The sequence below is a fragment of the Salmo salar genome, chromosome 18 (genome assembly GCF_965601325.2).
Source record: "Salmo salar chromosome 18, fSalSal1, whole genome shotgun sequence".
NCBI classification, from domain to species: Eukaryota; Metazoa; Chordata; class Actinopteri; order Salmoniformes; family Salmonidae; genus Salmo; species Salmo salar.
Window position 1 is genome coordinate 94,529,400 of NC_138308.1, and position 25,943 is coordinate 94,555,342.

Consider the following 25,943-nt stretch of genomic DNA (forward strand, 5'->3'; position numbering starts at 1 on the left):
GATGGAGGGAAAGAGAGCAAGAGGGAGAGTGAGTTGGAGGAGAAGGAAAGAGGTGAGAGAAGAGGAAAAAGTAGATGAGTGAACTTTTGATATTTATTTTCCTCAAATAAGAGGCAAAATAAATATTTTAAATCCCCAGACAACTGTGATAAAGATGACAGAGATATGAAGACTGTTCTAAAACGCTGTGAATGCAACCAGGAACCACTTCTTTCAACGTCTGACTGGTAAAACAATCACACACACCTGGCATGTAAATTAAACCCATAATCTCCTAATCTGTCAACCACAACTCTGCCTCCTTGTGGACTATTAAATTATTTAGCCATTTAAATATTACTTTTTTGAAAAAAGCTCAGTTTTGCCATAGCCCTCACTGACCTTCATATGATATAAAGTGAGTTTGTCCGAGCTGTCGGACTCAACGACAGTCAGGGTTGCCAGGTCAAGCTAAAATGTCTAGCCCAATGACCACTCAACACCCCCCCCCCCCCCAAAAGGCCTGAAAACTAGCCCCATTTTAGTTTTTTTTCACATCAAGAGAGGAGTTGTCATATCTATACAATAAACCCTTTTTCCATTACGCTAACGAGCCAATTAAGAAGGAATATGAATATCATAGTAACTTGTATCGATGATAGAAGCTAAATTTAGGTTTCCTCAAAATAACAATTATTGCTAGCTGTGACATGAAGTAAGAAAACAATTTGAATATGTGGCAAGAGAAAAGATAATTCTCCTCTATTAAACTCCTCAGATCATTTTCCATCAATGGATGTCGATTTAACTCGTTTGACTGTTCTGATTAAGCAATAAGGCACAAGGGGGTGTGGTATATGGCCAATATACCACGGCTAAATGCTGTTCTTAACATGACGCAAAGCAGAGTGCCTGGATACAGCCGTTAGCTGTGGTATGTTGGCCATATACTACAAACCCCTGGTTACCACTGTAATTAGAACAGTAGAAATAAATATTTTGTCATACCCGTGGTATATGGTCTGATATACCACGGCTTTCAGCCAATCAGCATTCAGGGCTCGAGCCAGGTTTATAAATGTAATCATAAACTTCCTGTTTCTGTTTGTCTTTTATTAAAGAATGTGAAACAATGTTTTGTCTATTTGCTGCTTTTCATTAACTCATGTAGATGTTGTTAAGGCCATGGCCTAATATCAATTCAATACATTATACATTATGAAAGTTGGTTAGCCCCATAGGCTATACTGTACATTATACATTATGAAAGTTGGCTAGCCCAGCCCATAGGCTATACTGTACATTATTATACATTATGAAAGTTGGCTAGCCCCATAACCTATACTGTACATTATTATACATTATGAAAGTTGGCTAGCCCCATAGGCTATACTGTACATTATTATACATTATGAAAGTTGGCTAGCCCCATAGACTATACTGTACATTATTATACATTATGAAAGTTGGCTAGCCCAGCCCATAGGCTATACTGTACATTATACATTATGAAAGTTGGCTAGCCCAGCTCATAGGCTATACTGTACATTATACATTATGAAAGTTGGCTAGCCCAGCCCATAGGCTATACTGTAGATTATTATACATTATGAAAGTTGGCTAGCCCCATAGGCTATACTGTACATTATACATTATGAAAGTTGGCTAGCCCCATAGGCTATACTGTACATTATTATACATTATGAAAGTTGGCTAGCCCCATAGACTATACTGTACATTATTATAGATTATGAAAGTTGGCTAGCCCAGCCCATAGGCTATACTGTACATTATACATTATGAAAGTTGGCTAGCCCAGCCCATAGGCTATACTGTACATTATACATTATGAAAGTTGGCTAGCCCAGCCCATAGGCTATACTGTACATTATTATACATTATGAAAGTTGGCTAGCCCAGCCCATAGGCTATACTGTACATTATTATACATTATGAAAGTTGGCTAGCCCAGCTCATAGGCTATACTGTACATTGCATCTACCTTATATTATACGCTTTGGTGAAACGAGATTGTTATATTGTCTGCCCATGTAAAAGAGGAGTTGGAGAAGTAGGGCATCACAGCATTTGTTTACAGAAGTTTTACCTGTCATTATCAGGGAATAAAAGATGAATCCTATGTTCATAGATAAGCATTACAAAACATAACACAATCTACACCGGTCATATGGTGCCTTCAGAAAGTTCAGAAAGTATTCACACCCCAGCCTGATTTTATTACTGGTCTGGATCTTGTAGAAAAAAGCCCAGATTATATAAAAAATATTGATCCATTTCAAATATGATTTCAAGAAAACATATTGCATTTCTCCGATAGTGTTTCATATCAGTTCTGACCTAATGCTGCTCATTAACGATATTGATTTCATCTTGTATAGAGTAATGATAAACTGTTGACTCCTGGGGAAGAATTGATTCTCCCAGATCATCCTATACTTATGATAACCACTGTTTGTCTACATGTAGTCGTCGTTTTCCTTTACTAGTGGTCTGTAGGCTGCCTTGCACAGTAAACTCCCATCCAGCTGGGGCCGCTGCTCACCCTCACTAGAACTATTGACTCTTTCTAAAATGATTTCACTACAACACGGAAGTAGGATTGGAGACGAGTTTGTTGGTTTTTGCATTCCTTGTGTGGAGTAAAGAAAGACATATTGACTGAACTAAATAGGCTACCCAATTCTAAGTCGACTGAAAATGTCTAAACTACAGTTGTTGCGTATGTTTTTAAATGAGCGTTTAACGGCGGCTGCTGTGGATATTTTTGGGGAAGTTGAGAAAACGGTAGTGGAGTACCAGGAGGAGAATGATCGGCTACGGAGACTGCTGCGGAGGACACCAGAAATACAACTATGTAGAATAGGTTCGTAATCGTATTAAGTTATACCTATAGCTAGCTATAGTTCTACTCAATTAATTAAACTTGTAAGAGATCACCATTTCAACAATTTAAAGAATTATTATTATTTTTTATTTGTTTTAATTTTACAGTTGTCTTTGTCACGAAAAGCTGATTGATATAGCGTACAGCTATCTATCTGCACTCGGTAACGTCTTAAGGCAGGTAAGAGCCAATTTATGCTCGACTCCAAAATGTGGTCGTAGACGTTGTATGGATGATGTGGCGCAATTCGCGACCCCTCCAGAGGCACACACAGGCCAGATTTGTTTTATTGTTCACATCTGTTCACATCTGTTGTCTAGTTTGTCTTTTAATGCAGGAGTTTGTTTTAATGCTAGGGGTTTGAGAGATCTTACAAAAAAAGGAAAAGCTTTATTGTTATATTGTAAACGCAGTAACGCAGACTTTGCCCTTCAGGGAAACTCATTGGTGTGAAAGTGATTTGAAATTTTGGAAGTCACAATGTGGAGACGTGGCCTATTTCAGTCATGGATCAAACCATTCTGCTGGTGTTTTGACGCTTATCAACCAGTTTAAATGCGACATTCCACGTCTTCACAGGATGGGAGATGGGTCATAGTAACTGTTAAAACATGGCAATGCTATTTTCATCATCTGTAATGTGTATGGACACATGCTCCATATAAGCAGGGGCGGAAATCCCGGGGGACACACGACCCCCCCATCCTGGGAAAAATATGATTTGTCCCCCCCAATATATCTCTGAAACATAACTATGTAATTTAAATAATATTAATAATACGCAATGAAAGCAATTGTGCTGATTATAGACACTTAATAGCGCATTTTTAAGTTTCAAAAGATTGCAACCCCCCCCCCACCCCCACCCTTTGCCTCACAATGGTTTGATCCACTGCCAGTTCCTTAGCTTGCTAGGTAACAGAGAGGTCGTATCTACTGTCTGAAAGGCACTCAATGCACGTAACTGACGTGAGGTTAATCCAGTCAATCGCGCACACACACTAGCTGAATATGCAGAGCTAGCGCGCAAATATTAACTATTAAGCTAGCTAGTACCTATTCCATTTATGTGGCGTCGTCAAAGATGGAATCAGCATGCAGATGATGTAAGTTAGTGCTTCAAAGTCCCTGTGATAAGGTTAGCGATAAACTGAAGTCCAAACTGAACAGAACTACACTCTCATCTACCATTGTCTTAAATATATTTAATGGTCTCGTTGCAAAAGCTAAATTGTCGCAAGGGAACTTTTATTTATTTAATTTCACCTTTATTTAACCCGGGTAGCAAAGATTATAGCAAACACCACTGAAACTGAATTGGTGCTCGCTAGCTTTGCAAATTCAGCTATTGTTGGAAGCCAGCCAATATGAAACAAACTATTAAAATTACAAAAGGTTGCAGCATATGTTGTGTAAATGGTGAACTCATACAGCTGTCAACTCTTGTCATTTTAATCCGTTTCACATTTGCTAGCTACCTTTTTAGATCGAAGCCCAAATAGAATGATTGAAGATGATAGAAGCCCATCTCCTACTGTAAATAACCTACACCCGGTGTGTGTAGCCAGCCAGCCAGGTAGAAAAATGGCAGAAAAAGAAAAGACGGACATCAGAATATTTTTCAATACACCAAAACGCATAGTAAGAACCTTAGTAGCCTAATATCTCAAAGACTAGTTGATAAAATGTTCATAAGAAAGAAATGAAATTCTAATGGAAATGTTTCACAATGATGTCATTAGGCAGAGCAGGCTACAGATGGCACACAGACAGCAGAGTTGGGGACAGATATGCAGGGACAGACTGGCAGAGACAGGGAGTGTCAGGTAAGCTTGTTGAGTCTTTGTTTGGCAACATTATGAATGGTTCTCAATTTTTTTGACTTGTAAAATAGGAACATAATTGGAAAATGCCATGGATACCCCCACTCTCAACTTAAACTGGTGACTGAACTAAGATTTGTTAAAGGCAATGGTATTGCTGTTGTGAGTAGTTGTGTAGTTTTGGGTACCGGTAGTTAGGAGTACGGCAAACACCTTATTTCTTTGGTTCCTCAATATACATTTACCATATTATAATGTAGGCTGTGTGTTACAGCACTACTTTTGGTGTCCCCCTCAGGAATTGCTCTTGAGAAAATTTCATGTAATTGTCCCCTCCAAAGTTCATATCAGATTTTCGCCAATGCATATAAGACCACCTTTTGCCCAACTTCCTAGAAAATGAGAGGGTTTACTCAAAACAAATACTCAGAGGCTTTTCTAATTCTCTCAGGGGATTTTAATCAAAACACCTGATGCATCTGCTGATCGTTTTCCTCCTAGAATGAGTCAAAGCTCTCAAAATAACAATCTCGTTACAACGTTATGCAATGATCTCTCTGTTGATGCCTGGTGTTAATTCAATCCGGATATAAAGGGTTATACCTGGACCAACAAAAATATGTCATGAAAATCTAGAATAGATTAACCTAATTTCTCCCGTTTTGTTACAGATATAGATCATCAGTTGGCTCCCTTTTCTGATCCTCATTTGATTTCCCTGAATTTAAAAGCTACTAAAAAAAATCTAAAGGTATTCAAAGATATTGGACATTTTAACCAACACACTTCTTAAAGATCCTATTTTCATTGGAAACATCAAATCGCAAGAAAAGACTTGGGTCCTGGAAGTAGATGGGGAATTCTTCAAATATAAAGTCAGAGTTGTAGACGTTCCAAAGAGCATGAAGCACCTGAAGAATCTTAAGAGAAAAATGGTTTTGATGAGCAAGCTTGACAGTTATCTACAGAAAGATAATCTATCTCAAGAAGAAGAGTCTGTATCTAAATCTTTACAACTAGAATTAGAACAGTTTTGCACAGATCAAAAGCAAAATGGATTGAAGAGGGGGAAAGAGGGGGAATATTCTAGCATTGAATGAGTTTCCAATACCTTTCAGAGAGTTTATTTCTGTGATCAAAGCCATTCCCAGTGGTCTAACTACACTAATGAAAACTCATCTTAGCTTTGGTGATGATCACAGAGTTTATCCAGAACTCAGATTGGAAGGCGTGAGCTTTAAGAAATTTTGTTGTAACAAATACATAAGACACATTTTTTTTCATTCACGGAACCAACTTATGCCTAGAGGGAGAAAATTCTGGAACATGCTTATTCCTGACATTGTCACGTATACAAGGCCATCACGTGATGGCGTGATGGCCTTGTATACCAAACACAGTTAAGGAAGTGCACTTTAAGATTCTACATAAGATATATCCATGTAATTCTATGTTGTCCAAATTTGCTGATATTGATCATATCTGTGGAGGTGAAAATCTGTGATAGATTTGAAAAAAAAATAAAAAAATACTTATTTACCTTTTTGAACCATACCCATGTTTTTGACATGAAGGATATAATATGTTACTATTGCAGTGATAACAAGACCATTGAAATTATTGTGCTTTCTTTCCCTTCTTGTTGCCGAATACTTTATACACAAACAAAAATTACAGAATTCTATACCAAAATTACAAATATTTTTGATTAGAATTTAATTATTACATTTACATTTTACATTTAAGTCATTTAGCAGACGCTCTTATCCAGAGCGACTTACAAATTGGTGCATTCACCTTATGATATCCACTGGAACAACCACTTTACAATAGTGCATCTAAATCTTTTAAGGGGGGGGGGGGTTAGAAGGATTACTTTATCCTATCCTAGGTATTCCTTAAAGAGGTGGGGTTTCAGGTGTCTCCGGAAGGTGGTGATTGACTCCGCTGTCCTGGCGTCGTGAGGGAGCTTGTTCCACCATTGGGGTGTCAGAGCAGCGAACGGTTTTGACTGGGCTGAGCGGGAACTGTGCTTCCTCAGAGGTAGGGGGGCCAGCAGGCCAGAGGTGGATGAACGCAGTGCCCTTGTTTGGGTGTAGGGCCTGATCAGAGCCTGAAGGTATGGAGGTGCCGTTCCCTTCACAGCTCCGTAGGCAATCACCATGGTCTTGTAGCGGATGCGAGCTTCAACTGGAAGCCAGTGGAGAGAGCGGAGGAGCGGGGTGACGTGAGAGAACTTGGGAAGGTTGAAGACCAGACGGGCTGCGGCGTTCTGGATGAGTTGTAGGGGTTTAATGGCACAGGCAGGGAGCCCAGCCAACAGCGAGTTGCAGTAATCCAGACGGGAGATGACAAGTGCCTGGATTAGGACCTGCGCCGCTTCCTGTGTGAGGCAGGGTCGTACTCTGCGAATGTTGTAGAGCATGAACCTACAGGATCGGGTCACCGCCTTGATGTCAGTGGAGAACGACAGGGTGTTGTCCAGGATCATGCCAAGGTTCTTAGCACTCTGGGAGGAGGACACAAGGGAGTTGTCAACCGTGATGGCGAGATCATGGAACGGGCAGTCCTTCCCCGGGAGGAAGAGCAGCTCCGTCTTGCCGAGGTTCAGCTTGAGGTGGTGATCCGTCATCCACACTGATATGTCTGACAGACATGCAGAGATGCGATTCGCCGCCTGGTTATCAGAAGGGGGAAAGGAGAAGATTAATTGTGTGTCGTCTGCATAGCAATGATAGGAGAGACCATGTGAGGATATGACAGAGCCAAGTGACTTGGTGTATAGCGAGAATAGGAGAGGGCCTAGAACAGAGCCCTGGGGGACACCAGTGGTGAGAGCGCATGGTGCGGAGACAGATTCTCGCCACGCCACCTGGTAGGAGCGACCTGTCAGGTAGGATGCAATCCAAGCGTGGGCCGCGCCGGAGATGCCCAACTCGGAGAGGAGGATCTGATGGTTCACAGTATCAAAGGCAGCAGATAGGTCTAGAAGTATGAGAGCAGAGGAGAGAGAGTTAGCTTTAGCAGTGCGGAGAGCCTCCGTGACACAGAGAAGAGCAGTCTCAGTTGAATGCCCAGTCTTGAAACCTGACTGATTAGGATCAAGAAGGTCATTCTGAGAGAGATAGCAGGAGAGCTGGCCAAGGACGGCACGTTCAAGAGTTTTGGAGAGAAAAGAAAGAAGGGATACTGGTCTGTAGTTGTTGACATCGGAGGGATCGAGTGTAGGTTTTTTCAGAAGGGGTGCAACTCTCGCTCTCTTCAAGACGGAAGGGACGTAGCCAGCGGTCAAGGATGAGTTGATGAGCGAGGTGAGGAAGGGGAGAAGGTCTCCGGAAATGGTCTGGAGAAGAGAGGAGGGGATAGGGTCAAGCGGGCAGGTTGTTGGGCGGCCGGCCGTCACAAGACGCGAGATTTCATCTGGAGAGAGAGGGGAGAAAGAGGTCAAAGCACAGGGTAGGGCAGTGTGAGCAGGACCAGCGGTGTCGTTTGACTTAGCAAACGAGGATCGGATATCATCAACCTTCTTTTCAAAATGGTTGACGAAGTCATCCGCAGAGAGGGAGGAGGGGGGGGGGAGGGGGAGGAGGATTCAGGAGGGAGGAGAAGGTAGCAAAGAGCTTCCTAGGGTTAGAGGCAGATGCTTGGAATTTAGAGTGGTAGAAAGTGGCTTTAGCAGCAGAGGAGAATGTAGAGAGGAGGGAGTGAAAGGATGCCAGGTCCGCAGGGAGGCGAGTTTTCCTCCATTTCCGCTCGGCTGCCCGGAGCCCTGTTCTGTGAGCTCGTAATGAGTCGTCGAGCCACGGAGCAGGAGGGGAGGACCGAGCCGGCCTGGAGGATAGGGGACAGAGAAAATCAAAGGATGCAGAAAGGGAGGGGAGGAGGGTTGAGGAGGCAGAATCAGGAGATAGGTTGGAGAAGGTTTGAGCAGAGGGAAGAGATGATAGGATGGAAGAGGAGAGAGTAGCGGGAGAGAGAGAGCGAAGGTTGGGACGGCGCAATACCATTTATTATAATATCATAATTAATAATACCATAATATCATTAATTATCTCTTAAAGACATTATCCTTAGTGAATAACGACAAGAATAACATCTTCCTGGATCATTAAGATTTTTTTCAGAGTGAATATAATTGCACTAGAATTGTCATATGTAAAAAAAATATATATATATAATACTTATTTATATATATATTTGTATTATTTAGTATTTTCTTGTTTATACCTGTATTGTTATTATTATTATTTGACATGTTTTATGTAGGGATGTAAGTTGTTAATTTTGTATAATGAATAAAAAATTTAATAAAATAAAAAAGGGCAAATTGAGCTCTGTACAGCATCACCGCGCACCTTTCAAATTTTGTGACAATGTGGATGGCGCCATATAGCTCCGCATTGACATGATTGGTTGACGGTAGGTGAGGGCGGGAGGTCTTGTATAAACACAAACTCACTTCCTTGACAACTTCCTTTGACAACTTCCTTGACAACAGCTCTGCGTTGTTCCGCGAAGCCAATGCAGACGTCGGATTGACAAATGCGGCTGCTGTCAGCCGACATTTACATTTTAATAATTTAGCAGACGCTCTTATCCAGAGCGACTTGCAGTAGTGAATGCATACATTTCATACATTTTTTTCCCCCGTACTGGTCCCCAGTTATTACTTTTTGATGTGCAACGGTCGATATGCAATCATTTGAATCTGTACTTGCATACGACGTTATTGGATCATTTTCAAAGCGTGGTACATTTTCAACCAACCTTTACTTGCCGGTACTTCCTTAATTCTCATATGGAAGGTAGTGATTTTTATTTATTTAACCTTTAATTTTGACAGGGAGTCAATGCTGAGACCAAGGTCTCTTTTCCAGATGAGCCCTCTATAGCATAATTTTCATTAGTCATTTAGCAAACTCTTATCCAGAGCGATTCACAGTTAGTGCATTCATTTTAAGATAGCTAGGTGGGACAAGCACATCTCACAGGCATAGTAAGTACACTTTTCCTTAAAATAGTTATGAGCAAAGTCAGAGCTGGGGGGGTCAAGATCAAGTGTTGTTTATTTATATATGTGTGTATATGTCTATCTTTTTTGAGGAGGGGGGTATTTTTGGGGAGGGGGGGGTATTTAAGATAATCTTTGAGCAATACAATACACATACAATAAGCATATTGAAATACACATTCATATATATGGCAGGTATCCTAGTGGTTAGAGCATTGGACCTGTAACCGAAAGGTTTCTAGGGATTCAGTTGCTAGATTGAATCCCCCGAGCTGACATGGTAAAAATCTGTCGTTCTGCCCCTGAACAAGGCAGTTAACCCACTGTTCCCTGGTAGGCCGTCATTGTAAATAAGAATTTGTTCTTAACTGACTTGCCTAGTTAAATAAAGGTAAAATAAAAAAATATGTAGTTAGTTATACACAACAACACACGAAAAGCAAAACAGCCATTCTTCAGTAAAAACGTCTCCTAGCAACAGTCTGAAATTCCCTAGAGTCACCAATTCCTCCAATTTTAAAGTGTATTGCAGATCATTCCACACGTAAGGTGCGAGGAAGTTAAAGGCGGATTTACCAAAATCTATAGACACCAAAGGAGTCTCCAGAGTTAACCAACCCTGTGAACGGGTTTGATTACTTGTCATTTTAAATCTTAACAGTGATGTTAGGTAAAGTTGGAAGTTTGTGGAGCAGGGCTTTGTAAACAAAATGAGAGTAATGATGCGATCTACGTAACTTCAGAGGTCTAGCCAACCTTCTGGTAAAGAATAACAGTGGTGAGTAATAAAACTGTGTCCTGTGATAAAACCGAAGGGCGTCATGACAAACGTCATCCAGGGGTTTAAGAGTAAAGGCAGCTGCACTTTGATAAAATAGTATCACCATAATCAAGAACAGGTAGAAAGGTTGATTGGACAATCTGCTTCCTGCTGACTAGAGAGATGCACGATCTGTTTCTGTAAAACAAGAAAGACCATTAACGAGCTCATTCCTATGTTTAAAAAAAAAAACGATAAATCATTGTCAATCCGAGTACCAAAGTATTTGTATACAGGGACTCGTTTGATTATAGAACCAGCCGATGAGTAAAGATGTAATCCGTCTGAGACTATCTTAGGAGAAATTGAAAACAACAAGTATTTAGTTTTTCCCGTAATAAGTAGCAGTTTTAAATCAGTAAGGGCTTCCTGCCCAGCTGCAAAATCAGACTGCAGCCTTGTCTCAGCCAGGTCAGCAGGGGGGGGGTAATCAGACTGCAGCCTTGTCTCAGCCAGGTCAGCAGGGGGGTAATCAGACTGCAGCCTTGTCTCAGCCAGGTCAGCAGGGGGGGTAATCAGACTGTAGCCTTGTCTCAGCCAGGTCAGCAGGGGGGGTAATCAGACTGTAGCCTTGTCTCAGCCAGGTCAGCAGGGGGGGGGGGGTAATCAGACTGCAGCCTTGTCTCAGCCAGGTCAGCAGGGGGGTAATCAGACTGCAGCCTTGTCTCAGCCAGGTCAGCAGGGGGGGTAATCAGACTGTAGCCTTGTCTCAGCCAGGTCAGCAGGGGGGGTAATCAGACTGTAGCCTTGTCTCAGCCAGGTCAGCAGGGGGGGTAATCAGACTGTAGCCTTGTCTCAGCCAGGTCAGCAGGGGGGTAATCAGACTGTAGCCTTGTCTCAGCCAGGTCAGCAGGGGGGGTAATCAGACTGCAGCCATGTCTCAGCCAGGTCAGCAGGGGGGGTAATCAGACTGCAGCCTTGTTTCAGCCAGGTCAGCAGGGGGGGTAATCAGACTGTAGCCTTGTCTCAGCCAGGTCAGCAGGGGGGGTAATCAGACTGTAGCCTTGTCTCAGCCAGGCCAGCAAGGGGGGGGGGGGGGGGTAATCAGACTGCAGCCTTGTCTCAGCCAGGTCAGCAGGGGGGGTAATCAGACTGTAGCCTTGTCTCAGCCAGGTCAGCAGGGGGGGTAATCAGACTGTAGCCTTGTCTCAGCCAGGCCAGCAAGGGGGGGGGGGGGGGGGGTATTCAGACTGCAGCCTTGTCTCAGCCAGGTCAGCAGGGGGGGTAATCAGACTGCAGCCTTGTCTCAGCCAGGTCAGCAGGGGGGTAATCAGACTGTAGCCTTGTCTCAGCCAGGTCAGCAGGGGGGTAATCAGACTGCAGCCTTGTCTCAGCCAGGTCAGCAGTTGCGTAATATAATAGTATCATCCGCATAGAGATTAAATGTACCACTTTTAACAGATTGACCAATAGCATTTATATAAATAGTGAAAAGAACAGGTCCTTCAGAACACCTTGATGTACTTCAGGAAATTCTGACTTAACCCCATCAATCACGATGGCCTGAGTTCTGCCACTGATATAATCATGAAACCATGAACAGGCGTCAGACCTCAGGCTTATCGAGGAAAACTTTATTCAATTAAATAGCATGATCGACAGTATCAAAAGCTTTAGACAGGTCCACAAACAAAGCAGCACATGTCATTTTAGAATCTCATTAACGACTAACATGGATGCTGTAATAGTGCTACCTGATTGGATGCCCCAGGACTAAACCCTGATTGGATGCCCCGGACTAAACCCTGAATGGATGCTGTCGTGTCTTTGGCTATGCCGGATTACGTGATATGACATGCTAACCTATAAAATTCTTTCTCTAATTAATATTACCTGATTAAGCTAATCATGTAAATGTAATTAACTAGAAAGTCGGGGCACCACGGAAGAACGTTTATAGAGACGTTATCTTCCGAATAAACTCTTAAAATACTTAGTAATACTTTACATCGATAGCAGTCAATATTAACCCTTATCTTATTTTCAGTCTCATAATGAAAGTTGTAAATTCTTGGCTATCTTCACGAACCCTGGCTAACAAGTTGAATCAGCAATACAAAATTGGGTTTAATTATCTTTTTACTAAATACCTAAACTAATCACACAGAATTACAAATACACCGAATACATATGATGTCATACAAAAACGTCCTGGTGGACGGAACCTGTATCATGGCTGGTTACACAAAGGAAAGGGGGTTGGGCTTGAATGAAAGAGCGGGAAGATTTAGGAACACAGAAACAGCAGCTATGCTATCGTAAATACATTATCTTATGCATTCTAAATTACCGCCCATTTGGAAAAGGAAAATGCAATAAATATTTACTCTGAGCTGCGCTTCGGTAGATTGGTCGTAGATGCTGGCCGGGTTGGCCAACAGACCTTCCTGTACTCGGAAGAATGTCACTGGTGGTAAATTGGATACGTGGTGGTATCTTCGTCTGTCTGTTAGACTGGATCCGTCGTCCGTCCTTTCCTAGCCCCCGTCTACAGCTAACTCAACGGCTAGGAAGTATCACTTCTGTAGTGAATAAGCTCAAAGTTCATACCAGTTCATACCATAGCTCACGCCGAGGTTGGCTTAGTTCTGTACTTGACATGTGTGTCCTTCTAACGTAGAGGCTGCAGACCTCACGTACTGGAACATGTGGTTATCTTTTCGTCAAAGGCTTATATAGTGGAGAGGGGGAAGGGTGTGTTTCATCGTTTATAACCCCTGTCTCTTCACAGGGGTGGGCCACTGATCAAGCAGGGCACTTTCCTTATGAAAACCCAATTCTCTCATTTGGAAGCTAAAATTACATTTAATCTCCTAACAAACAATTTCAATATCAAACATTTCAATTGCATAACAATTCCATGTTACTCTGATAACTTTCTCAGGTACAGTTTGTTGTCCTGTCATCAGTCATAATGTCTCAGATGACAACGAACTGACATCCATACTCATTACGTTCCCAAGCATATTTCCAACTGGTTTTATTACCAAAATATGGTTCCTTTTCCCCATTTGTTTGATGTTCCCAGACTCTGTATTTAACACAGGCTATTCAAGTCCTTCAGTTGGGTCACAAATATTGAGGGGAAGGGAGAAAGGTATTTATGGGGGGGGGGGGGGGTCATAAACCTTACCCACAGGCCAACATCATGACAATGCCCCAGGACTAAACCCTGATTGGATGCCCCAGGACTAAACCCTGATTGGATGCCCCAGGACTAAACCCTGATTGGATGCCCCCAGGACTAAATCCTGATTGGATGCCCAGCCCTAAACCCTGATTGGATGCCCCAGGACGAAACCCTGATTGGTTTACACTCAAAATACATTTCTCAGATAAAAAAAAAAGAGCAAAGTTGTACATTTGACCAGGGATTCTAGAATCTTATCTAGACAGGAAGCCTTGAAATGGGGCGATGAAGATCTGTACTGTCCCGTTCTTATGGAGAGGCAGAACAACAGCTGATTTCCATACTTATGGAATATTTCCTGATAACGTTAAATACAAAATAAAAAGTGGGTTATTGAGCCAACAATGATGGGCACTGCGCACTTAAACAAACCGGGATCCAAATTGGTCAGCTGCTGTGGATTTCTTGTTGTCTATTGCTAGCAAAGCATCCAGCACTTGTTTTTCTGTAAATAGCCTAAAAAGAATTGCTTTGACTATCATTTCTCTGATCATTCAGCAGGTTTCTCCTGTCAGCATCCAGCCCAGTATCATTGTGAATAAGTTTAGAAGTTCTTTCAAAAAGAGAGAGCCCGCTGAAATAAAATGGTGATTCAATACATCAACGATAACTTAATTCTTTCTGTGATGAGACCAGTGTCTGAATATATGTTGTGGCAGAGAGGACAAAGTAGAACTCTTCAGGGATAGTTTATCAAAGGGATAAAATCATATTTGGGGTGAAATGCCCCTTACAATGGATTTGTGTCAGAAGGCCCATGGTGTCAGAATCTACAATAAACCATTGTTTTCTTCAGCCTAGAGTTAGCATAATTAGCTAGCAGTGTCGAAATCCATGAATGGAAACGGTTGGGCCGCTATAGGAAATGCTGCATTGCAAGTCGAAAGTTCCTCAAAAACACTTCAAACTAAGTTTGATAGTTGATAGCAGTAGCAGGGATTTTTTTTACATACATACTGCTGAAATAAATCACTGTAATATTGTTACTTAGAACTGTAACTTCATTCCTGACGTAGCCACAGAGCATTAGGTGCCTCATTTATGAACCCCAAAACATGCTTATGCCAATTTTTCACACAAAACTCAACATTTATAAAAACATTAACTTGACTTGAGAATGTGCTTATCCTCACAGACTTTCGACCATGAATAGATACTGTTTTCTAGTGGTGTATGTATTTGGATTACAAGAAAGCAAAAGCCTTGAGACTCTTATTCATTAAAAAAATAAACCGGTTAGCTAAATATAATAACAAGATGGAATAATTTGCTGTTAGTGAGAACAGCTAAAAGCGATTGATTTATCTTTGCATTCTAAAATAATTAGAAAGGCATGTACAGTGCATTCGGAAGGTATTCAGACCCCTTGATTTTTTCCCCCCCTTAATTTTGTTACGTTATAGAGTTATTCTAAAACTGTTTAAATAGTTTTTTTTCCGTCATCAATCTACACACAATACCCCATAATGACATCACAATACCCCATAATGACATCACAATACCCCATAATGACATCACAATACCCCATAATGACATCACAATACCCCATAATGACAAAGCAAAAACAGGACCTCAGACTCGGGAGAGAATGCCAAGAATGTGCAAAGCTGTCATCAAGGCAAAGGGTGGCTACTTTGAAGAATCTCAAATATATTTTGATTTATTTTAACACTTGTTTTTGGTTACATACATGATTCCATGTGTTATTTCATAGTTTTGATGTCTTCACGATTATTCTACAATGTAGAAAATAGTAAGAAATGAAGAAAAACCATTGAATGAGTAGGTGTGTCCAAATTTACTTTTGACTGGTACTGTATGTAAATAAGGTATTTCCGTTTTTTTTGGTTTAATACATTTGCACAAATTTCTAAAAACCTGTTTTCACTTTGTCATTATGGGTTATTGTATGTAGATTGCTGAGGATTTACTTCTTTTTTTTAATATTTATTGTAGAATAAGGCTTGTAGAATAATACTTCCCGAAAGCACTGTAGATCAGAGATCTATCATTTAAGTGTTCTATTTAATTCTGTAGCATATAAATTACCTCTGCTATTCCTCTCCTTCCCTCCAGACTCCCTGCAGTTCTCTGTCTCTGAAGAGGAGGTTCCCCCTGAGCAGCAGGAGTGGAGCCCCAGTCTGGGACAGAAGGATCCAGAGACCAGAAAGATGAAAGAGGAACAGGAGGAAGTCAGGACCAGTCAGCAGGAAGAGCAGCTTCAAGGGTTCTTTGATACCAAAGACTCCATATTCACTCCTTCCTGTGTGAAAAGTGAATGTGATCAGATGGACCCACATCAAGAAGCCATATTAGCTGAACACCCAACTCTCAGTCCACTGAAAACGTCTAAACTACAGTCGTTTCGTGTGTTGTTAAATGAATGTTTAACGGCGTCTGCTGCTATGGAGATTTTCGGGAAAGTTGAGGAAACTGTAGCAGAGTACCAGGAAGAGAATGATCTGCTACGGAGACTGCTGGGGAGGACACCAGAGATAAAACTATGTAGAATAGGTTAGTATGAATATCTACTGATAGTTAGCTATAGTTCTAGTAAATTAATAAACTCTTCAGGCTTTCAGACAATTTTAAGTAGTAGTTTTTTTAAAATACTTTTACTGTGATTGGATAAAAGTAGCACTGACGTACCAATGCTTGGACAGCATCGTCACACATTTTTTCCATTGACGAATGTTGAATAAAATTCTATTTCCAGAAAGTTCATCCTTATGTTGCCCTTCTGACTCCAGTGCTACATTGAAGTAATTCAACATCCATTTTGATTTAGCTGAGGACGATGATTTGGTCAAGTGTGAAACATTTTTATCTAGAAACAATTGATCTTTGATTGCAATAAGGTTTTGGAAACCTCGAAAACAAAACTTAATAATTTTCCTAAATAACTTTACAAATACAACACATACACTTTCAATTTTTGTATTTGTTTTTTAACACAAACCAATATTTTGTTTAGCGAGTTTTGTACATGTTGGCCACGGTGTGTTCCATAATAGGAATGAAAACCCAAGTGAATGAGAGCAAGTACCTAGATAACTTCACTCAGACATGTTTAAAGGCTGTGTTTTAAGGCTGCGTCGCTCATAGACATCCATGCCAAAAAAAGCATGTTTACATTTAATTTTTTTAATCATAGAGATCTATAATTCATGTGTATGATTCAAATGTTCTATTTAATTATGTGGTATATAGATAACCTCTACCCTCCTCTCCTTCCCTCCAGACTCCCTGCAGCTCTCTGTCTCTGAAGAGGAGGTTCCCCCTGAGCAGCAGCACTGTGAGCAGGAGTGGAGCCCCAGTCCGGGGCAGGAGGACCCAGAGCCCACACAGATTAAAGAGGAACAGGAGGAAGTCAGGACCAGTCAGGAGGAAGAGCAGCTTGAAGGGCTCTTTGTTACCAAAGACTCCATATTCACTCCTTCCTGTGTGAAAAGTGAATGTGATCAGATGGACCCACTTCAGTCCTTGACTCTTCCCCAAACCCAGACTGTGGAGAACAGAGAGAGTGACTCTAAACCAGTGGATCGCAAACCTTTTGGCACTGTGACCCATATTAATGGTCTTTACATTCCCTGTGACCCTCCAGATAATCAAAACAATGCCTCCAGCCACAGCTCAGCTGTAAGCAGTTACACAGTAGGACTTGACAGCAGTCCACCATTGGATCCGAACACGTCAATGGGGAAACAGTGTTCCAAACTCAGCCTCACATCGATAAAAACTCACAGCTGCCGTGACTGTGGTGAAACATTTGCTCTGAAAGCTGATCTGCAGAGACATGTGACTCTCACCAAGAAGAGACCCAGTGAATGTAGATTCTGCAAACAACACTACAACTCTACCTGTAAACTGAAGGCCCATGTCCAACTCTGTCACGGTGTAAAACCCTTCACCTGCCCTGTTTGTGGCAAGACCTTCAAACTAAAAAAATATCTGTCCAGACACATCAGGATGCACACAGGAGAGAAATCATTTATCTGTGGTGACTGTGGGAAGAGCTTCTATCGCAAGGAGAACCTAACCATGCATATACGGACTCACACAGGGGAGAAATTATTCAGCTGTGGTGACTGCGGGAAAAGCTTCAGTATCAAGAATAACCTAACCATGCATAAACTGATTCACACAGGAGAGAAACCATTTAGTTGTGGTTACTGTGGGAAAAGCTTCAGTCAGAAGGGGGACCTAGGAAGGCATATATTGATTCACACAGGAGAGAAACCATTTAGCTGTGAAGACTGTGATAAAAGCTTCAGACACAAGGGATCCCTAACCAAACATATATGGACTCACACAGGAGAGAAACCATTTAGCTGTGGTGACTGTGGGAAAAACTTTTATCGTAAGGAACACTTAACCGTGCATCTACTGACTCACACAGGAGAGAAACCATTTATTTGTGGTGACTGTGGGAAGAGCTTTAATCAGAAGGGATCCCTTAAGGCACATATACTGATTCACACAGGAGAGAAATTATTTATCTGTGGTGACTGTGGGAAAAGCTTCAGTCTGAAGAAGCACTTAACTGTGCATATACTGACTCACACAGGAGAGAAACCATTTAGCTGTGGTGACTGTGGGAAAAGCTTCAGTCAGAAGGCCCACCTTAATAATCATATACGTACTCACACAGGAGAGAAACCATTTAGCTGCTTTGACTGCGGGAAAAGCTTTAGTCAGAAGGGTGTCCTAGGGAGGCACATACTGACTCACACAGGAGAGAAATCATTTAGCTGTTGTGACTGTGGGAAAAGCTTCACTCTGAAGGACCACCTAAATAAGCATATACTGACTCACACAGGAGAGAAACCATTTAGCTGTTGTTACTGTGGGAGAAGCTTCAGTCAGAAGGGTGTCCTAGGGAGACACATACGGACTCACACAGGAGAGAAACCATTTAGCTGTGGCGACTGTGGGAGAAGCTTCAGTCAGAAGGTGGTCCTAAGGAGACACATACGGACTCACACAAGAGAGAAACAATTTAGCTGTGGCGACTGTGGGAAAATATTTAGTGTCAAGAGGAACCTAATCAAACACAAACGGATTCACACAGGAGAGAAACAACATGGCTGCTCAGTCTGTGGTAAAAGATTCACTCAGAAGACTAATCTGCTGAGGCATGTTAAAAACAACCACAAAGAATAAAAACAAGACAAAGGAAGAAAGAAAGTAAATGAGGACACAGAGAGGGGACTAAGAGAGTATTGAGATACACCCAAGATCCTGCTCAGTCCAATGTCACAGTAATGATATAATGTATTTATGTTGGCTGTTGCTGCTTTGTTCATGAAAGTTCAGACAACAACAGGTAAACAACTAAGGGATGGGAGAATTGTAAAACACTAAAAGGCTTTTAGATTGATAAATGGATGCAAGATGTCAAACTATTGAGCTAATGTATGTAATTTGCCTGAAGCTACTTGTTCATTTTGTAAACAGAAGTACGAATGATTGTATGATTTGGCAAGTTAGTCATTTAACTTGGCAGTTAGTCATTTAACTTGCCAAAATATTCTGAAATAACGTGTTAGAAAGAGAAGTATGAAAGGGTTATGGTCTAATTGACTCAACAACCACAAAACCGTATATCTAAGTGTAGGGTACTAAGTGAATTAGAAAATCAATAGTTATTTCTTGTTGCTTATCAAAGTTAGCTGGCTAACTCCTCAAACCAGCTACGTAGTATACCCCTCTGGTTGCTTATCAAAGTTAGTTTGCTAACTCATTGATCCTGCTTTGTAGTGTACCCCTCTGGTTGCTTATCAAAGTTAGCTGGCTAACTCATTGATCCTGCTTTACCCCTCTGCAGTTAAAATAACAACGAAGTGGGCACCACTGTTTTGCTAAACAGCTGAGGGAAAGTTGGAGAAATGTAACACTCAAATTCAGACAGATTTATGACAGTTAATCTTATTTATTACATTAAATATTGCACAATTTATCGTATCAGTGCAGACGAGCGTCAGAGCCGGTGTAGTAGGATTCTATCTTATTCCTGTATTGACGCTTTGCCTTTTTTATGGTTCGTCAGAAGGTGTAGGATTCCTTATAAGCGTTCCGCTCTTTGAATGCATCAGCTCTAGTCTTTAGTTCAGTGCGGATGTTGTCTGTAATGCATGACTTCTGGTTGGGGTATGTACCTACGGTTTGTGTGGACGACGTTGTCGATGCACTTATTAATGAAGCCGGTGACTGATGTGATATCAGATGAATCCCTGAAGCTTGGCTGCAACCCTTCTAAGCCTATACTGCCCTTCAGTCTCTAGACTTTTTGCGCTGACGGAAACATAGATTATCCCAGATACTACTCCAGCTGCTCTCTGCATCTTACTGTGTGTTCTCTTATAGTCTGAGAGCGTCTGGTCGTTGCGGTGGTGGCACAGGGTTACTCATTTCTCCTAAATGGAGATTTTCTACTTTATCCCTCACTCACCTGTCCATCTCCTCATTCTGTCCCATATTACCTCCCGTCTGGCTCGGTCCTTCCCTCCTGCTCCGTGGCTGAGTGACTCATTGCTAGCTTACAGAACAGAGCTACGGGCAGCTGAGCGAAAATTTGGAATACTTTCGGAGGACCTATCATCCCTTCACTCTCTCTTCTCTACCTTTGTATCCACTGCTAAAGCCACTTTCTATCACTCTAAATGTCAAGCTTCTGCCTCTAACCCTAGAAACTATTTTCCCTCCTCCTGTGGACTATTTTATCAAGAAAGTTGATGACATCCTCTCATCATTCACTCATCATTCACTCAACCTATTGAGTCCACTGGTCCCACTCACACATGCAGTGGTTCCTCAATTAAAAGTTTTGAGTTTATGCTGCGACCATTTGTAGTAGATGGTGGCATTCTGTCATTGCACCACACTGTCACAAGGGGGAGTTAGAACGCTGATTTATCCGTAGTCTAAACTGTGACAGGAATTGACTATATTTTCCTGAATTAATGGATGTGTTTTCAGTCTGAGAGTCTCTCTTCTCTGGCACTAGAGTCCTGCATCAGGCAACAACAACAACAACATTGCTGGCGGTGGTCCTGGAGTTGAGAGAGAACTTGGGTAAATATAATGGTGCAAACACACTTGACATGTGGACTGACGATTTTCTAAAATTAGGCAAGGTGGGCTTTTGGTTTCTCTATTTTAAAATGTTTAGACAATTCAAAACATATACATGCAAACAACAACTACATCACACCTGCCCAGACCCACCTGCTCACACCCCCATCTCCAGACCCACCTGCTCACACCTCCGTCTCCAGACCCACCTGCTCACACCCCCATCTCCAGACCCACCTGCTCACACCTCCGTCTCCAGACCCACCTGCTCACACCTCCGTCTCCAGACCCACCTGCTCACACCTCCATCTCCAGACCCACCTGCTCACACCTCCATCTCCAGATCAACTACATCACACCTGCCCAGACCCACCTGCTCACACTTCCGTCTCCAGACCCACCTGCTCACACCTCCATCTCCAGATCTCTCCGCCACATGGCCTCAAACTGCACCATTTTGTTTCTCTCCGTCGCCCATACACACTTTCAATATTTGGATATTGAGGCCATGTGGCAAAGAAATGATAAGTCTATAATTTTAATGGTAGGTTTATTTGAACAGTGAGAGACAGAATAAAAACAAAAAATCCAGAAAAACGCATGTCAAAAATGTTATAAATTGATTTGCATTTTAATGAGGGAAATAAGTATTTGACCCCTCTACAAAGCATGACTTCGTGCTTGGTGGCAAAACCCTTGTTGGCAATCACAGAGGTCAGACGTTTCTTGTAGTTGGCCACCAGGTTTGCACACATCTCAGGAGGGATTTTGTCCCACTCCTCTTTGCAGATCTTCTCCAAGTCATTAAGGTTTCGAGGCTGATGTTTGGCAACTCGAACCTTCAGCTCCCTCCACAGATTTTCTATGGGATGAAGGTCTGGAGACTGGCTAGGCCACTCCAGGACCTTAATGTGCTTTTTCTTGAGCCACTCCTTTGTTGCCTTGGCCATGTGTTTTGGGTCATTGTCATGCTGGAATACCCATCCACGACCCATTTTCAATGCCCTGGCTGAGGGGAGGTTCTCAACCAAGATTTGACGGTACATGGCCCCGTTCATCATCCCTTTGATGCGGTGAAGTTGTCCTGTCCCCTTAGCAGAAAAACACCCCCAAAGCATAATGTTTCCACCTCCATGTTTGACGGTGGGGATGGTGTTCTTGGGGTCATAGGCAGTATTCCTCCTCCTCCAAACACGGCAAGTTGAGTTGATGCCAAAGAGCTCCATTTTGGTCTTATCTGACCACAACACTTTCACCCAGTTGTCCTCTGAATCATTCAGATGTTCATTGGCAAACTTCAGACGGGCATGTATATGTGCTTCCTTGAGCAGGGGGACCTTGCGGGCGCTGCAGGATTTCAGTCCTTTACGGCGTAGTGTGTTACCAATTGTTTTCTTGGTGACTATGGTCCCAGCTTCCTTGAGATCATTGACAAAATCCTCCCGTGTAGTTCTGGGCTGATTCCTCACCGTTCTCATGATCATTGCAACTCCACGAGGTGAGATCTTGCATGGAGCCCCAGGCCGAGGGAGATTGACAGTTCTTTTGTGTTTCTTCCATTTGCGAATAATCGCACCAACTGTTGTCACCTTCTCACCAAGCTGCTTGGCGATGGTCTTGTAGCCCATTCCAGCCTTGTGTAGGTCTACAATCTTGTCCCTGACATCCTTGGAGAGCTATTTGGTCTTGGCCATGGTGGAGAGTTTGGAATCTGATTGATTGCTTATGTGGACAGGTGTCTTTTATACAGGTAGGAGCACTCCCTTTAAGAGTGTGCTCCTAATCTCAGTTCGTTATTTCTAACTCCACCCATAGCATGGATTATGATAACCTGATGACAAATAAAGTGAGTTTCTGAAACACGGTTGCTGATGTAAAGAAGACACCGAATGAAGAGAGTCCAGTGAGGATTTGTCAGCATAAAGCTGAGTGACTCACTCATTCGTGGCTTTGGATCAAAATAAATAAGTACCAACATTCTTTCTGATAGATAAATAAATGTTTTGACCAAGTTAATCTGCTCATGTTGTGTGTGTTAAATTATTTGTGACATTGAACACCATTTCTAACTCAATATCACAGACCAGATTTTCCCTCACAAAAAAATGCATAAAAAGATTGTGCTTTAAAAAAATAATAATAATCAAATTGTATACTGTACAGTATTTGTTCATCAACATCTTTATGTTTTCGTTAATAAAATAACGATAAAAAATACTTTCAAAATGCAGATGCTTATTTCAATTACGGTCAAAATCTCAGATACATTTTAGTTGCACTTTCCCCCACAACCACGGGTAAAACTTTGCTGAGATGATCAATGTATTTGTTGCATTGTTGTATCGTCAGTTTCTTAATCCAAAACGTCTTGATGCCCTTCACCAGTTCATCTTTGCCTGTCGGCTTGGCAGAGTTACGGATTAATGTTTTCAGTTGATGCCAAACAAGTTGGATCGGGTATAAATCAGGAGACCTACATGTAGACATGAGAAAAATATGTTTAGATATACTGTAGGCTACATGAGTCTCACTAGTGTTGAGTAATGTGCTGTTAAAAGTGTTGTAGGTCTTTTATTTAACTAGATCAAGGTCCACTTAATCTGCTGGCCTCTTGACCCAGTTTATTCCCTCATTTGCAATGCAAACCCGGGCGGCAGTGTGTTTTGGGTCATTGTCTGCATTTGGAGAAGGAAAAAATACATTTAGCCTCGCAGCCAACATTAAGTACAATACTAGAAATATACATGTAAATAGGCCTAAACATAACAAAATATTGCTATAATCCTACCTAGAAAGAAACGATGTGGTCCCAGAAACACCTCTCTGACAAAGGGTCCAGCATATCTCCCAGAAACACCTCTCTCACATAGGGTCCAGCAGAAACACCTCTCTGACAAAGGGTCCAGCATACCTCCCAGAAACACCTCTCTCACATAGGGTCCAGCATATCTCCCAGAAACACCTCTCTCACATAGGGTCCAGCATATCTCCCAGAAACACCTCTCTGACATAGGGTCCAGCATACCTCCCAGAAACACCTCTCTGACAAAGGGTCCAGCATATCTCCCAGAAACACCTCTCTCACATAGGGTCCAGCAGAAACACCTCTCTGACATAGGGTCCAGCATACCTCCCAGAAACACCTCTCTCACATAGGGTCCAGCATATCTCCCAGAAACACCTCTCTCACATAGGGTCCAGCATATCTCCCAGAAACACCTCTCTCACATAGGGTCCAGCATATCTCCCAGAAACACCTCTCTCACATAGGGTCCAGCATATCTCCCAGAAACACCTCTCTGACATAGGGTCCAGCATATCTCCCAGAAACACCTCTCTCACATAGGGTCCAGCATATCTCCCAGAAACACCTCTCTGACATAGGGTCCAGCATATCTCCCAGAAACACCTCTCTCACATAGGGTCCAGCATATCTCCCAGAAACACCTCTCTCACATAGGGTCCAGCATATCTCCCAGAAACACCTCTCTCACATAGGGTCCAGCATATCTCATTGATGATTTCATTCCTCAAAGAAATCTCGAGCCATGATACCTGAAAAAGGAGGCAACAGTGAATTGTGGAACACATAGCAGTCCGTGAGGTGTAAGCTACAATATTTTATGTACCTTTTTCTTTGTAAATAGCTAAACTTACCATCAAAAAATCAAATATGGGCCTGGTCCCTGGCGAGAAATTGCCCCCCACACATGGAGTTTGAGGGGATGCTTGGGACTCGGCTTGCTTGATCTTCTTCCTATTTTTCTGTAGCATATTTGAGCAAGTTGTTCGAGGGATACGGTTGATTCATTTGTGAAGATGACGTCATTGAATGTCTCATCAGCTTTGATCCATGCTTGGGCCGGCAGGACGCAAAGTCCTTTGTTTGTCAGATGAATCATTGGGTCGAAACTACAGAACAGTACAAAACAAGAGAACACACATGTTGTGATAGCAATAAAAACTGTACCACAGAGGCTTAGAATAAGTTAGAGGAAAAACAAAAAGAAATGGAGGAACTTATTCAAGAAAGATCCAGTGTAATATATTATAAAAAATAAAGCGAACTGGATGGAATATGGGGGAAAATGCACCAAATTAGTTTTCAATCTTCAACATAGAAATGCTACCAAAAAAATGTATTGAAACTTTTTACAAATGGAGTCACTCATGATTCACCAAATTATATTTTGAAAGAGGAAGTAAAGTACTTTAAGAATATGTTTTCATTTCAGTCTCCTCCATCTCCACTAACCGAAGCTGATTGTATGGATTTTTTTCCTATTAATAATGTAAAATTAACATCTGTACAGAAAGACTCATGTGAAGGCCAAATTACAGAGGAGGAACTTCTTCATGCAATTAAAGCCTTTAAGGCTGGGAAAACTCCAGGGCTGGATGGCATACCAGTGGAAGTATACCAAACTTTTTTTGATATAATCAGAGGAGGACCATTATTACCATGTTTTAACCACTCCTATATAAACGGTAGATTATCAGACACGCAACAAGAAGGTCTGAAATCATTATTACTGAAACAGGACCAAAGTGGTATATATAAAGATCCAGTCCACTTAAACAATTGGAGGCCTCTTACACTTCAGTGTTGTGATGCAAAAATTCTAGCTAAATGCATAGCACTCAGAATTAAAAAAGTTTTGTCAGATATTATTCAACCTAATCAGACAGGTTTTTTTACATGGACGATACATTGGAGAGTACTGGAAACAATAGAACACTATGAAATATCGGGGACACCAGGCCTGGTGTTCGTAGCTGACTTTGAAAAGGCTTTTGATAAAGTACGACTGAAGTTAATATATAAATGCCTGGAACATTTCAATTTTGGAGGATCTCTTATAAAATGGGTTAAAGTTATGTATAGTAACACTAGGAGTAAAATAGTAAATAATGGTTGCATCTCAGAAAGTTTTAAACTGTCAAGAGGAGTAAAACAAGGTTGTCCACTATCGGCATATCTATTTATTATTGCCATCGAAATGTTAGCTGTTAATATTAGATCCAACAATAATATTAAGGGATTAGAAACCTGTGGCTAAAAAACAAAGGTGTCGTTGTACGCTGATGATTCAGGTTTTCTTTTAAAACCACAATTAGAATCCATCCACAGTCTCATAGAG

At 41.7% G+C, this 25,943-nt stretch overlaps 1 protein-coding gene across 2 annotated transcripts; it reads left to right on the forward strand.

Moving 5' to 3' along the window:
- Positions 1–2,599: 2,599 nt before the first annotated feature.
- LOC106560491 (uncharacterized) lies at positions 2,600–22,818 on the forward strand. 2 transcript variants are annotated; one of them, XM_014123466.3, is made up of 4 exons: positions 2,600–2,863; positions 2,992–3,064; positions 15,805–16,242; positions 16,970–22,818. In XM_014123466.3, the coding sequence occupies exons 3-4, from the start codon at positions 15,900–15,902 to the stop codon at positions 18,889–18,891; spliced, it is 2,265 nt and encodes a 754-aa protein (XP_013978941.3). In that variant the 5' UTR covers positions 2,600–2,863; positions 2,992–3,064; positions 15,805–15,899; the 3' UTR covers positions 18,892–22,818. The 2 variants fall into 2 exon arrangements, with proteins under 2 accessions (XP_013978941.3, XP_013978933.3); XM_014123458.3 differs by lacking the exon at positions 2,992–3,064.
- Positions 22,819–25,943: the final 3,125 nt, after the last annotated feature.

Bases quoted from the DNA above. Each gene is read 5' to 3' on its own strand.
- LOC106560491 (XM_014123458.3), top strand. From the start codon at position 2,698: ATGTCTAAACTACAGTTGTTGCGTATGTTTTTAAATGAGCGTTTAACG. The intron at 2,864-15,804 runs GTTCGTAATCGT...CCTTCCCTCCAG, and splicing joins AATACAACTATGTAGAATAG to ACTCCCTGCAGTTCTCTGTC. The intron at 16,243-16,969 runs GTTAGTATGAAT...CCTTCCCTCCAG, and splicing joins GATAAAACTATGTAGAATAG to ACTCCCTGCAGCTCTCTGTC.